Genomic DNA, 14403 nt, shown 5'->3' with positions numbered 1-14403 from the left:
GTACGCAGAAGGGCAGTTGCACAGCGTGATTATGAGACAACTTCAGTTACAGTATAAACCCCAAGCCCAGCTCCACGATGAAGTCCAGATCAATGACCAGCATATCTAGTTCTGTTGTGGAAACTGCTATTTTCCCCCTCTATACATTAAGTTTTGAGGTACTTAATTTCTATCATGCAATGAATCCATTGTGGCATATTGCACTGAATACACATAATTTCCAAATGGCTTGTTTTCACTATACCACTATTATTCTGTGCATTAACATACTAGCAATACTAAATTGCGTATTCAGGCAGTAAAGTGTTGTAATTTAGAGTCTTCTCCTGATTTTTTTTTTTGCAACTTAATCTTGAAATAATTCTGTTCCTGTGTGTTGAAAGAAAAAACACTTAAAGGGAAGTTACTTGAAGAACCTCTCAGCAGTATGCAGATTTGTGATCTACCCTGCAGCATCACACACACACAATATATTGTTATCAATGGGAAGCAGTAACACTAATTTGAGTAATAGGTGACACCAGAGGTGATTTTTTAAAGCAACAGCTTGCATTAGAAAAGAGGAAAACCTTGTTGAAGTACTTGCAAAAACCATACAGTGTAGTGACCGTTCCTTCTTCCTTCCATTACAGATGAAAGCCTCAACTTCTATAAAATTAATTTTTTAGCATGTTGCAACAGAACATTTAACATTCCAGTTTAAGTTTTAGATGTCTTCCTCAGAGATTCCTCCTTTGGTCTCCTTAAGAAGATTACAAGCTTATGTCCAGTTCATAAATAAAAGTAGAAGATAGAAATACAGCTTTAATGTAGGGCAAAAGAAAATAAGCTGAAGTTTCATAACTTGATCTTTCCCTGAAGAATCTCAACAAGCACATCAGGCAACCTGTCTCACAGTAGCATTACAAGGCATCTGCTGTCTTTTGCCTGTTTAAATACTAATTATGACAGAGAATGCTGTATTAGAACAAAAAGCACCCATGAAGTTCACCTCTTCTCTATGTGTACTAAAAACAGAACAAATTTTGAACTACTTTAGAATTTGGCATGTTTTTTGGCAAATACTGATCCAAAACTATGGAGAGAATGGGGAAGTTGCAGCAAAAAAAAAAAAGGAAGATTGCAGCATGTGTGTAAGCGTCATGCAAACTTAAGCATAACATAAAGGTAACATCCAAGCATTAGACTTCAAGGTAAAGAGCATTCTGTTGCAGGGATGAAAAAGAACACACTGGGATCACATCTGTATTTGCAGGCTTCTAGTGACCTGAAGTGCCAAGTTTAAAAGAAACACCCCTAATTTGTGAACACTTCTTGATTCATTGGATTCAGAAAGCAAACATTAAAATTGCATGTTGCACTGCACAAGACTCAAAAAAATGTCAGTCCTTAAATCAAATATATACATTTTTAATATCTGAAATATTTACATGGTGGAACCTTTACACGATCCCATTTGTTAAGAACAGTGTTTTCAAGTGTCCTCTCCAGATACAAAGAACTAGTAACTCAAGGTCACAGTTATGTTTTCTGGACAGGTCAACCTGTATCCTTCAGTTAAATACAATACAGAGATACTGGAACACCTTTACTTAATTTGTTTGCTATTAAGAATTGTGTTTAAAAATTAAAAATGTTTGACAGTTTGCTCCCTGGAACACAGTCCTCCTGCAATCAAGACAGCTCATAGCACATTATTGATTTGTCTTCTTACCTGGGTATGAGATAAAAAATGCAGTTTACAGTACATCTCATCATTTGTATCACATCAGCCTATTTATAAAAATCCATACAAACAATGCAGGAAAATATCACCCTCTTTGTGGACAATAGACTGCTTACAGTAGAAAACAAAAGTCAGGGCTTGTTTTAACAGTATGGATAAAAACAAGACTTCAGTTTTGTTTGAAAAATTTATGGTTTAGTTTTTGTCAACTGCTACACTCAGTTACATCTCTGAAGCTTCCCAAGCAGGTGTTTTTTCTTCTTTAAGTTCTAAAAAAAAGTTTTTAAAAATAACTTTAAAAAAATCTGATTACTTTGGAGACAGAAGGGATAATAGAGAAGGGATAAAATGAAATTCAGCAGAAAATAAGCTAGGTTTAAAAAAAATTAAATAGCACTTATTGAATTGCGGTCCTGCTCTTGTTTTAACTGAGCTGAGAATAAAAAACTTCCTGCAATTTGCACTTTCTAGGAAAGAAGCAGATCATCTGCAGGAGATTAACTTCCCAGCTTTACTAGTAACTCTAAATGGGCAATGAAGTACCAAGACTACTTCTGGTTCATGTCAGAATCAGAAGGGAACTTCTTTTCCAGAGGCAGTAAAGGACCAGAAGAACACACAAAGCTGTTCTGTGAAAGCAGCTCAAGCCGCTTATTTTTGAATTGTGTTCTGATCATTCCTTAAATAAAAATAGGGAGAGTAGGAAAAAAAAGCTGATAAATTTGCAGTAAAATCATCTGTCTTCGTACGTAACTGATAATAGTTCCACATTAAGTGCAAGTGTTTTGCAAAATGGGCCTTTTTTTTCCCTAATATTTACAAGAATCAAAGTAACATAACAAGATAACCAGAGAGCGTGTACAGTAGCTGCAGCTTATAAAACATACCGGTAATTGTACCTGGTGAATTATAAAGAGAACCAATGCAGGATTTCAGATAACTAACTGAGAAGGGTAAAGGGGGCCTCAAAGCAGAGGACAAAAAAATTCACATTTTCTACATAAAAAAATACAGGTCTCAAGTCTCTGAGAACAGAGAAAATTCAAAGTCTTTGAGCGATGGAAAAAAAATTGAAAAATGGAACCCTAGAAGCAAGGAGAGTGCTTTATTTCACTAGACCAATCTTCTTGGCTTCTGTCTCGTATATCAACAACCTCCACATTTTGACTATGAAAACTTCAGCTTCTTCATCTAGTACCTGTAGGAAATACATATTTTATAGATTATTTTTTAGGTTAGGCATTCTAGTAATCAAGATTAGTCCTAATAGATATATCAAAGTCTGCCATTTATAGTCAAAGGAATGACAATACCATTTTCTATCAAAGTAGAGCTAATCAAATCAAAGTTAAGCATTTGAGTGAGGCATTAGATAAATTTTATTCATTTCATCTGTCCTGCATTTATCACCTGGCTTGACTTCAGTATATACCTTATATACTTCATACTTTAATATGACTAATTATATACCTGTCTAGGCTTTAATTATAAACTTGTATAAGGCAGCTTTGAGCACAAAGATATAAAAGCACCAATAATGAGTTTCTAATAATGGCTTGGGAAAAGGCAGAGAAATAACAAGCCTGGGAAGAATGTTAAAAAAAATGGACAACGTGGAATTTGCTATTAATTCTCTCCAAGTCTCTGCTCATTTTCAGCTTGGAACTTCCTTGGATCCTATTTTATTTATTAAGTAATCCTTTGATGGATTTCTCTTCCTTGAGCTTACTATCCAGGCTTCTTTTGAGTACTTACAGAATTTATACACACAAAACCTCTCAGGAAGTTTCTCATGTCACACCAAAAACCACCTACTGACTTGTGCTGTGAATCTGACTCCTACCAACTTGACGCCTCTAAATCTTCTTTCCAGAAGAGAGGAAACAATCAGTACTTAATCACCTTTCAATCTATGAAGACAAGGTGAAGCAGTAGCCTTATTTCATAAAGCTTCCTCTTTCTAACACCAAGCAAAAAACAAAAACAAACAAAAAACCCACAAGTTTTCATAGTCTACAGAAGATCACCTTTTACTCATTAATTAGGAATAAACCTACTATAACACTAATTATAAAAATCTAGTTACAAGAATGAGAATAAATAAAAGTTCAGGTTTCTGGTACAGCTCTGTTATTGTCAAATCTTACCTCTACTGTTAGGGACAGAATTTCCACATTCCCAAATATGAAGAAGCCTTCACCAGAGATCAGTATTTTGTATTTAGATGCCAGAACTACAAAGTCATGTCTGTTTTAGCATTACCTGTTTAATCAAAACAGCTTTCATAATTCCCTACAATATGCATGTTCTATGAACACCAAATACTTCTTTTATGGACTCCTACTAATTCACACAACTGACTACTAGCTTCTGTGCTATGCAGAAGGTGTCTTGGTTATACAATTTTTGCTTACCATGGCAACATCATCCAGTATGCTTTGTGGTGAGCTGTGAGCCATAACCTGAAAGGAACAAGTATTTTTAGTTTGAAAACTCGAAGTAAACTATATGAACATCTTTGGGGGGAAAAAAAATCACTCTGCTTCTCAAGGATTTTGAATACTTTGTACATGAGAAAGTGTTTCCAATTTATTAGTTTCTAGTATTAGCCAGGGCAAGATTAACATTAAACTACATCAGATTCAATCATAGTGAGTACTAGTTTATTGCTCATTACTGAGGATTATGTTACAGCAAGTTTCAGAGACTCAACAGGACCTCTACTTGCTGGCTATTTGTGCAACAGTTAAGCTCTCCTAATTTAAATAAGCTCCCCTTTATCCAACAGTACATTCCTGATAGACGACTACAGCAAAATCTTGAGCAAAATTCTCCCTGTATCACTCTTTATAACTGAATTTTAAATCAGTCTTTTGAAGTATTTCACAGTATTTTAATTTTTCAGAATCATAATATATCTTTAAGACTATAAAACATTCTATTTTTGTTTCTTTTGAATATAATTTAAAATTTTGCAAATATTCAGCTTCTGCTTTTCACTTTCTACTAACCACCCATGCTACAAAAGTGGTTTTTGAAATTCCCTATTTATGAAACAGCAATAAAGTTGTTGTGACAGATGTAAGAAAGCAAGTTATTAGACTTTTAGTTTCTAACTTGATGGAATAATCTCTGCAGAGTTTAGTTTAAACAAATCATGTAATGGCTAAAATGTATGGCAGAATGACATCTAATTTTAAGTCTAAAACCTCAGTATTTGTTTACTACTGAAGAAACAAAGAGTATCTAAAAAGCTTTTTAAGAAATTCATCTAGTTAACGTAAAAATTATGCAAAGTCAGCCTACTGGCTTTCCCTGAATTCAGGCATCTTGGTTTTTTAAGTTAAAAGTGTTAACAGCCAATGAATTATTAACTCTGAAATCTAATGGTCAAACTATCAGGTATAACAGCTACTTTTATTTCATCAATCTAGTCCATATGTTTATCTAAGAGAACAGCATCTGACACGTACAAATTGTATGCAAGCATTAAAGGAGGCAATCTGTAAAACAGAGTACATACTAACTTCAAGTACGTTGACCATTTCTGCACACAATATTATATATTTATAGAGAAGATAACAGACTGCCTTCAAAAACAGATATTGCCATCATTGCTGTAGCTTAAAATGTGAACAATGGACCAAGAAGATACTAACCTTTGAACAAACAAAGTCAACTAGCGTGGCTTCTTCTTCACCAATATATTCTATTATTTTCTTGTTTATCCACGGTCTAATTCGACGTTCCATTAGTGTCTGGAAGAAAAAGCATACCATAAGTTCCATAAGTTTTACTTCCCTGAAACAATACTGGCAGGAAGGCAGCTAGAATAAACCCAACTATTTAGTGAAAGATACCTTTTGCTATTAGCTTAGAAAGAACCCATAGTGATTTGGAATCAGTATTTCTGACATCCGTTCAGAAATGTTTCTAGATGACCCCCCCACGCACACACACACACCTTCTATAACGCTACTAGACAATTTATAACAATTCAGGAGAGACCAAAAAAATAAGCAGGCATGCCCAGAATAAGTATTAAACATGGAAAAGAAATATAGCACTCAAGTCTGATTCCATTTGATGGTGCTACTTAATCCACTGCAGTCCCAGGAATGATGTGTTTCTATGCAATTCAAAAGTTTGTTTGGAAAAAAATATACTTTTTGCAAATTATTAAAACAAATCAACTTACTGAATCCACAATTGACCAGTCAAGAGGATATGCAAAGAGCTCTGGTTTTGCTGTAGGAATCTTCTCAATAAGACTCTTAATATGTTTGCGTTTTTCTTCTGTATTGACACTGCCTTTAATATTGCTTTTATCTTCATCTCCATAATCCAGGGGGACAAGTTTCCTTTTCCGGGGCACATCATCACTGTCTTCATCATCAAATTTATTGAAAACGCTATCCACAGCAAGCTTCTTCCTTTTCACAGCATTGGGCTGATTAGGACTATTGCAGGCACCTACAAACCATAAGACAGAATTACATATTCATAAAATTCAACTGAAGCTAGTTTGCTCTTCACGTATTTCTCAAGGAGTAGATGTGTTATATAAGTGTCTATGAATGTCACCAAAGATTTTAATCTCTCAAAATTTGTTATAAAAATGCCAAGCTCAAACTGAGCTTCTTCAAGGTTTCAGGAAAAACAGGTTGCTCTTTTCTACCCTGAAACCAATTAGCATCCCTAACTGAGAGAAAGGGACTACAGCATGAGCCCAAACTCTACCAGAGGCAAAGCACAGAAATGAAAAGTTACTCTGAATCCAACGCTAGGAAAAGTGTTAATCTGTCAGCCCAAGAGCACAGAGTCTCTCTTCATCCAAGATTTAAGCATGAGCTCAAAGTGCAGCCCTGATATCGTTCAATCAAAATAATAAATCATAAATGCACAAGCTTTCTGAAATAAATATCATTAATTCTGCTACTCAGAACAATTTTTATTTTTTTTTTTTTCAAAACACTGGAAAATTGCTGAAGTGCTAAGAAACTCCGCACTCATGCTCTATTTGCAATTGTCATCAATTCCACTTTAAGAGGTGAAAAACCTCATTTTCAGTTTTCTTCTTTGAAAACTGGTCAATAGTATTTGTGAATAAATAGAGGAAGTACCTAGGGTTTAATTAACACATACTTGCATCAATGAAAAGTAGCAAAGAGCTTTCACATGGAATTATTAATCCCAGCTCAGAGCATTCCTAAAAAAAAATAGTAAGGCTTGAGGATGACAGAACTTCCCTCTCTCTTCCCCCACCCCTAGATTTTGGGAGAGTGATCCATAAAAGGTATCTACTGAATAGTAGAAAACAATCAGATTATCTGGGTAACAACAACTTGATAGAATACGTCAAAATGTTCAGTATATTTAGAAAACTGTGTGGCTGCTTATTTTGGCTTTTTTTTTTTTTTTTTTTTTTTTTAATTGTGAACCCATACAGAACATCAAAATAATATGTAAACTTGCCCAGTTTGAGGCTAAGTCCTATTTTGGGCCGATGCTCCTCCGGCTGTTGTTGATCAGGTGAATTTTCATGAGGGATAATAATGCCACAGGGAGATTCATCACCGGGTGTGTTAGGGGTTGCATTTCCACTAGCAGAAGAAACAGATGGGGCAGAACTGATTGGTCGTAAAGTTGGTTTAAGGCAGGGCTTTTGTTCAGGCTCCTCCTCCTCCTCCTCCGGCTCTTCTCTTTTTTCTTCTTTTTCTGCCTTTTCCTCCTCTTCCTCCTCAGACTCTGGCTCTTGTTTGATTTGTGGCTGCCTACGCCGCTCAGCCTCCTGCTCCATCTACAATGAAACAGAATTAGGAAAAAAACTCTCAAAACCAGCACTGTTTAAAGAGAATCTAGAGGCCCACTGCTTCCCAGGCAGTTTGTTAAGAACAAATATATGCAACTACTGCCATTTTAGTAAAGAAGAAAAACAAACAAGAAAACCAAACTGGTCAATCCACATTTGTTTTTGAGCTCCATCCTGGTCAATCCACATTTGTTTTTGAGCTCCATCTAAGCACAGATCTGAAGTTACTTTTCATTTCCAACATTCTTACTGCTTACCTGGATATTTTTTTTTTAAAAGAAAGAAAATAGAACAAATATTAACCATCAACTCTCTTACAAATTTTTGCTTGCTAAATACATTTTGATTTTACTGAATACCAGCAGAACACTAAGGGATGTTTTCCCCTGTCAGACCAACAGCTACTTACCCTCTGGAGTTCTGCATCTGGATCTGGGTGTCCTTCTGCCAGAAGGCGCTGCCTAATTTCTTCTAGCTCTTCCTTTTCCCTTTTCCTATCCCGTTCATCTGCTTCCATCTCTTTCTCCCTGTCTCGTAGCCTCTTCTGAAGAGCACTACCCCTACAAAAGATACAGAATTCGCATTTCAAAGAATATTCCAAATGTGAACCTTGTATGATAATGCAAGAAACACCCGATACAAAGGTCTTCCACTAATTAAAAACAAGAGTTGTAAGAGCATCTACTGTCCTGTATTTTTGCAACAGAAAAATACAAGTTCCCTGCATTACTATACAGAATTTACCTCATCATATTAAACAGAAAATGTGACTGCCAATCTCCTCAGGAAAAGAATTGAATTAATCAGAATTGGTTTTTGACAAGTACATATCTGTAAGACTAGTTTGACCCAAGTTTTTAGTTAGTACCATGCTGAAGGATTTTCCCCATCCTTAATACACTTGTTCTTGATACAACTCACAGCTTCCTTGTAGTGAACTATTTAGAGACATGTTTCATCCATTCTTCCTGCCCCCTCCACCTTGATTTGTAATTGATCACTGAAGTGACAGGAAGGAACAGCTGCTCCCAAGCATTAGCAAGTAGCAATAAAAGATCTTTTCCTTTTCCCTCTGCCACTTAATCAAGTAATGCCGAAATAATTCATGCCCCTTACATCACCACCTAATCACTCAAATGTAAGCTTCATGAACCTCTGCCAACAAAACCCGTAATTTTGTTAAAATGGTCAAATAATATTTTCTTGCCTGGAATCTATACAAAGACATACCTGTAGTATTTTGGATCATCTCTGTCATCATCATAATCTTCTAAGAATTCTTTTAACCGTTTGGCTTCTTTTGCCTGCAACAAATTGAAGCATAAGTAATGTTATTTCTGGTTTAAAATCTAGTAATAAATTAACTTGCTAATATTATCTGCCATGCTTCAAAGTACAGAGTTTTCCAGACATGGAAATACCATATGACATCATGCTCAACATTAAAAGCTGGGAGTAAAGGGGGGGGGAACCTTTGGAGTTACGGCATTTGTCTTCCAAGTAGCTGCTATCCATGATGAAGCCTAACTTCCCTGGAAAATGCTAAATACTTGCCTACCACTGGGAAGCAGCAAATTAATTCCTTATTTTGCTTGCTTGTGCAGTTTTTGCTTTATATATTAAACTGTCTTTATCTCAAACCATGAGTTTTCTTGCTTTTACCCTACCAATTCTCTTCTCCATCCCACTGGGAGGGAAGGAACAAGCAGCTGTGTGGGGCTGAGCTGCCTTCTGGGGTTAAAACAGAACACCTCCCAAGCTTTTAGGAGGAAAAAGTTAAATTTCGTGTAAACCAAATGTCTTTTTTTCTCATTTTTGTTTTATTCTTTCCCATATCCCTTTCCAATTTCTGCTTTGCAGCAATTCCCACTCCACCTCCTACTTAGAACTCTCTCGTATCTTCTCTCCTTCTCTAGGAGAATTATGAAGTGAAATGTTAACACCGTCATTTAAAATAATTTCTTCAGCAAAAAACTATCAGCCCATGGAAGCATCTATTTTTTAAAGCTGTCAGTTCGGACTAGACTTTCAAGTATTACATTGGTAACTGTGGTAATTTCACAACTAATGAACTAAACCCATAAATTTAGCAGTACTTAAATATTATAGAAGGTTCAGGCACATGAGCAGGTTGGAAGTAAGAAGACTGTTCTAGTTCCACTGGTATGGCATAGAAAATGTAGTAGGTTTTCTAGTAGGTTTTGCTAAAAATCTGACAAAAATACAGGTTACAAATGGAGTAGTACATGATGATCAAACCATAGCATTTTCAGCTGCCTACTTCTTATTCTTTTGCCTTCATAAGATCAAGCTGCTAGGTTTTGTCTTCTAGACTCTCAACAGTACTCCCGCTTCAGTTTGACATCTTTTTCAAGTGTAACTGATATTTTTGTATAAAAACATACATGCATGTATACAGAATTGAAGCTCTATCACTATCCATAAAGATAGCAGTAGACTGTTCTATTCTAAATAGGACAGAAAGAACAAGGAGAAAAAAAATCACAGGTAAAACCAAGCCTTACCATTTCCCTCCTCCTTTCTTCTTCTCTTTCAGCCTCTTTTTCATATTCTCTACTTTTCTTCCTTTCTCTAATTTCCCAGTTTTTAAGACGCTACAACAGAAGAAAAAGACACACTATTGTCTCAAGAACATTAAAAACAGCGCTACTACATTGAAGTTAGTTTGAATTATTGTTTTGAAATGTTTACATTAAAAATAGGTAAAATTAGTTATTTATAGTTTAAGACCCTAGAATAAGTCCAATGTTGTTCTGATTAACTGACCCACCTGCCCCAATTCATACAGTCAAGAGATTAAAAGTGTATTAAGAAGAAGAGAGAGAAGGAATGGCGTATTTTACAGTAGAACAGTTAGTTTCACCCAGCAGAAGTTTTCTTTTTTCCTTAAGGAATCTTAGAAATTCCAATCTACCTCTTGATATGCAGCTTCTTTTTCCCGCAGTTTCCTCTCTAGCTTTCGGCGTTCATAGGCATCTTCTTCATCTTCTTCTCGGTCTCTCTTTTTATCTTTCTCTCGTTCTCTTTCTCGCTCTCTTTCCCGTTCTCTCTCACGTTCCCTTTCCCGCTCTCGTTCTCTTTCCCGCTCCCGTTCTCTTTCCCTGTCTCTGCTTTTTTCTCTGAATGAAGCAAAAAGTCCAAATTTAAGTACAGAGCCCTCAATGTCCACTCAATCTAATGATGATTCTTCAAATGCATAATGCACTTCTTATATAGTCTTGCAAGCAGTCTTGTGCAATTATACATTATAATTAGCCAATACAGCAATAGGCACGGATCAATATTTTAATATATTCAGTACCTCTTAACTAAACGTAGTTGTTTGAACACTGCAACCGTTAAATACAAGTATCTACAGAAATTAAGCATGAGCACATGGCAACTCATACTATGTTAGTAGTTCTCCATAACAAGTAACAGCTACAAATACCACAAAAAGGGTATGCTTAAATAAGTCCTTCATATTTACATAGCTTACAGATAACATGAACCCTGTCTACAAGAAAACTTAACGTGAAACAGCTATTTTTCCTACACTGAAGAGGGAAAAAAAGCAGCATCTAGAGCCCAACACAATTAATCATAGTTTAAGACTGAAAGAGGAATCCCCTTGCATTAAATATACCCAAGAAAAAGGTAAAAAAAAAAAAAAAAAGGTGAAGTAAAGACACTGGAGAACTTCAAGGAGAAATGAAACCACCCACCAAGAGATTAGAAAAAATCTTGATAAATTGAAAAAATTTTTTGATAAAAAATTCTTGATAAAACCAGCATACAAGCCATGGTTGAAGGGTTGTTTATGGCACATTACAATCCTTATATTCTTGTGCTGTGCAGGAACTAAAGTATTCTGATTTGTGTAAAAACAGTATTTTCTAAAATTTTGATTTCCTTTTTTACACTGATCTTCCAAAAGGACCATTCTTTTTTTGAATGGCAGCTGATGTCGTGAACTATATACATTCAGAAAAGAGCACTAGGAAAAAAACTGAAATAGATAGCAATTCCAGTCTATTTACCTTGATCTGCTCCGATCCTTGTTGCGATCTGAACTCCTTTCACGATCTCTGTCCCGATCTCTGTCCCGTTCACGGTCTCTGTCTCGGTCTTTAGTTCGGTCACGATCCCTATCTCGCTCCCGTTCACGCTCCCGTTCCTTCTCCTTCTCTCGTTCACGTTCACGCTCCCTCTCTCTTTCACGCTCCCTCCTTTCTCGTTCACGCTCTCGTTCCCTTTCTCTTTCTCTGCGTTCTTTTTCAATTTCCTGTCTTTCTTTCTCCTTTTTGCCTTTTTCCTCCTCCAGTTTCTAAAAACCAACAAGAGAACTTTCATAGTTAATTTTGCAGTTATAGGAACTGGATCTTCCCGGCGCAACACACAAGGCTGGTAATGGAAATACCAAAACCGCCCACTGATTTTAAAATATTAAATAGGGTTTGGTGGGTATCTTTTGGAACTCATAAGTATGAAATCAAAATGCAGCAATCACAAGACTAGATTTCGTGCAAAAGCATAGATCTACACAGACCAGCAATCTCCAACCTTAGCAGAGCAGGGCTGGCCTCATATTATAAGCTGACTAAACTGCACATACACAGTGCACTGCCAGTCATGATTCAAGTGGGCCACAAATTCCATTGGCCCTATAAGCCACTTGGGTACAAACGAAGTGAGCTTTCATCTATAAAAATATATTTCAGTGGAATGCTTACTGGACAGTGTGGGGTTTTTTTGTTTTGTTTTCGCAAGAAGTCTTGGCAGACCAAAACCATCCTATATGAAAAGTTGGGTAAAGAAATTTATCCACTTACACATGGTGCATGTGGTTTAACAGTGAAGAGAGCTGCAACCTTTCCCCTTTTCCCTCCCTAAAAAAGTTCTAACAGTTCATTGGTAAGAACTGGACTCTGCAGAATGGAATCCTTAACTTCCACCACTGCAAGATGGAGAGAGTTACAAAAAAAAGGTTGGAAATAGCTCTTTTGAAACACAGAAACTAAAGGGTTACCTGCTACAGTTTTACTAAAAATTGTACAAAATTGCAACTTTTTTTTCAATTAGAAACAGTTCCTATGACCAGAATTCCTATAAGACAATAGAAAATACATCAACAGAATGATAGATAAATCCATCCTTGGAAGCAATTGTTATGTGTTAACTTACAGATGCTGTGCTAGGACATGGACCGCCAACACTGGATTAACCTTGCCTATAAGCTATGTTTCTGGGAGGAAGAGCAAGTACACGGTTCACAAATATACCAAATAACAACCAAATATACCAAATTTCAACCTGACGGATGCCAGAATACCACTTTTTTTGAACAAATATTGAGCAGAATAAACAGGTTTATCCCCTTTGGCTCCACGTTTACCACCACTGAAATGAAATTAAAAACTGGAACAATCATACAGCATTTTCTCTGTTTTTTTTTTTCTTTTCTTTTAAACAAAGCATTTAAGACAACTTTAAAAAGCAATCTTACCTGATAAGCGTTCTTCTGCCATAGGCACAGGGACCAGAGAACCGACAAAGGATTACAGAAATAAAGCTAATTCACTAGTGATTAATGTATCCAGTGAAACTACACTGCATTGATAAAACAATACAGGCAAACCAATGTTGGATACATTGAAATCACAAAAGGAAAAAGGGACTAAAAATGGTAGGAAATTGGTAGAAAACTGATATGAAAAACAAAACTTAGGTTCTACAAGATACACGGGGCAGAAAACCAATTTGTAAAGGACTGTATTTTACAGGAGCTTTATGGTATTAAACCTCAATACGGTCAGATACTAACCTAGGCTGTCAACTTTTAAAAATACAACTTACCTCAAATTTCAAATACTTTTAAAGAAAAGTTTATATACTGAAGTCGTTGATACTTACAGGTTATCTTAGGTGTTCCAATAGAAATTTCTTTGGTAGAACTCCTGCTTTTTTGCCACTCAAAAACTTTGTGGTGAGAAAAGAATTTCTCAAGAGAGGTTGTTTTTGTTTTACTTTTAAAAAAATATATTTACACATGTGTAAATACACAAAGTGTTCTGAATTAAAATCCATTTTGTAGGCCCGCTTTCTTAAAATCCAATCAAAAAAAATTGTCTACTTTGTAATCAAAATCTGACCTCATCAACTTCTATCAGCCTAAACAAGAGAATCTGAAAGGGTAATGGGATGGGAACGGTATCAGATATATTGAAGTAATGAACAGAAATGAACAGGTAGAAGAATTATAAATCTTACCTTGAGCTCTCTTCAGACTCGTCCGTGCTGTAAATGGACGCCCCCTGCAATGCTGATACCCTGACAGTCTGTGGTTATTGTTTTATAAACTCATACCAAAAACATGCAAAGGTTCACTGTGCTCACTAGCCAGCTGCTAAAGATTCAGCCCCTTTTAAACATATCCAATATACACAATGACTACTTCCAGTTGATTTTTTGATGTTAAGAAACCCCAAAACGCCCCTCCAATAATAAAGATTACAGGCAGTAAAATGCCCAAAAGCTTCTGAAACAACGAAGCATGTTTTGTTGTTGTTTTGGGTTTTTGTTTGCTCGTTTTTGTTAAGCATATAACTTGTTTGTATGTCAATACCAGTGACTTGCCAGGGCTTGGAATTTAACACAATTCTACTGAAGTTTCACCATGAACCAGTGTTGCATTCAATTGCTGAGCTTCTCCAGATGACTTCTTCTAGAATTTTTCCCCACATTTTCATCTCCAACAACTTCAGTCAAGTGAAAAACTGAATATGTATACATCCAACAACGTGTAGTCGCTTGTGTTTACATGGATAAAGTTGCGTGAAAACATGGTACCATCCCCAATGACTGC

At 36.0% G+C, this 14403-nt stretch overlaps 1 protein-coding gene across 6 annotated transcripts in view; it reads right to left on the bottom strand.

Moving 5' to 3' along the window:
- Positions 1-1394: 1394 nt before the first annotated feature.
- Positions 1395-14403, bottom strand: part of RBM25 (RNA binding motif protein 25) — a 33724-nt gene continuing 20715 nt past the window's right edge. For all 6 annotated transcript variants that reach the window (XM_080595992.1, XM_080595997.1, XM_080595994.1 and 3 more), the window contains 10 exons: positions 11579-11865; positions 10474-10678; positions 10064-10153; positions 8769-8842; positions 7948-8098; positions 7202-7526; positions 5925-6199; positions 5386-5484; positions 4141-4188; positions 1395-2924 (listed from right to left, as the gene is read on the bottom strand). In XM_080595992.1, the coding sequence (XP_080452118.1) occupies positions 2832-2924; positions 4141-4188; positions 5386-5484; positions 5925-6199; positions 7202-7526; positions 7948-8098; positions 8769-8842; positions 10064-10153; positions 10474-10678; positions 11579-11865 (1647 nt within the window). In that variant the 3' untranslated portion in view covers positions 1395-2831. The remainder of the gene's footprint in view (positions 2925-4140; positions 4189-5385; positions 5485-5924; positions 6200-7201; positions 7527-7947; positions 8099-8768; positions 8843-10063; positions 10154-10473; positions 10679-11578; positions 11866-14403) is intronic.

Source organism: Anser brachyrhynchus, assembly GCF_964034855.1.
Source record: "Anser brachyrhynchus genome assembly, chromosome: 5".
Taxonomy (NCBI): Eukaryota; Metazoa; Chordata; class Aves; order Anseriformes; family Anatidae; genus Anser; species Anser brachyrhynchus.
The sequence above is the reverse complement of the archived record's forward strand: the minus strand, read 5'-3'. Positions and strand labels throughout refer to the sequence as shown.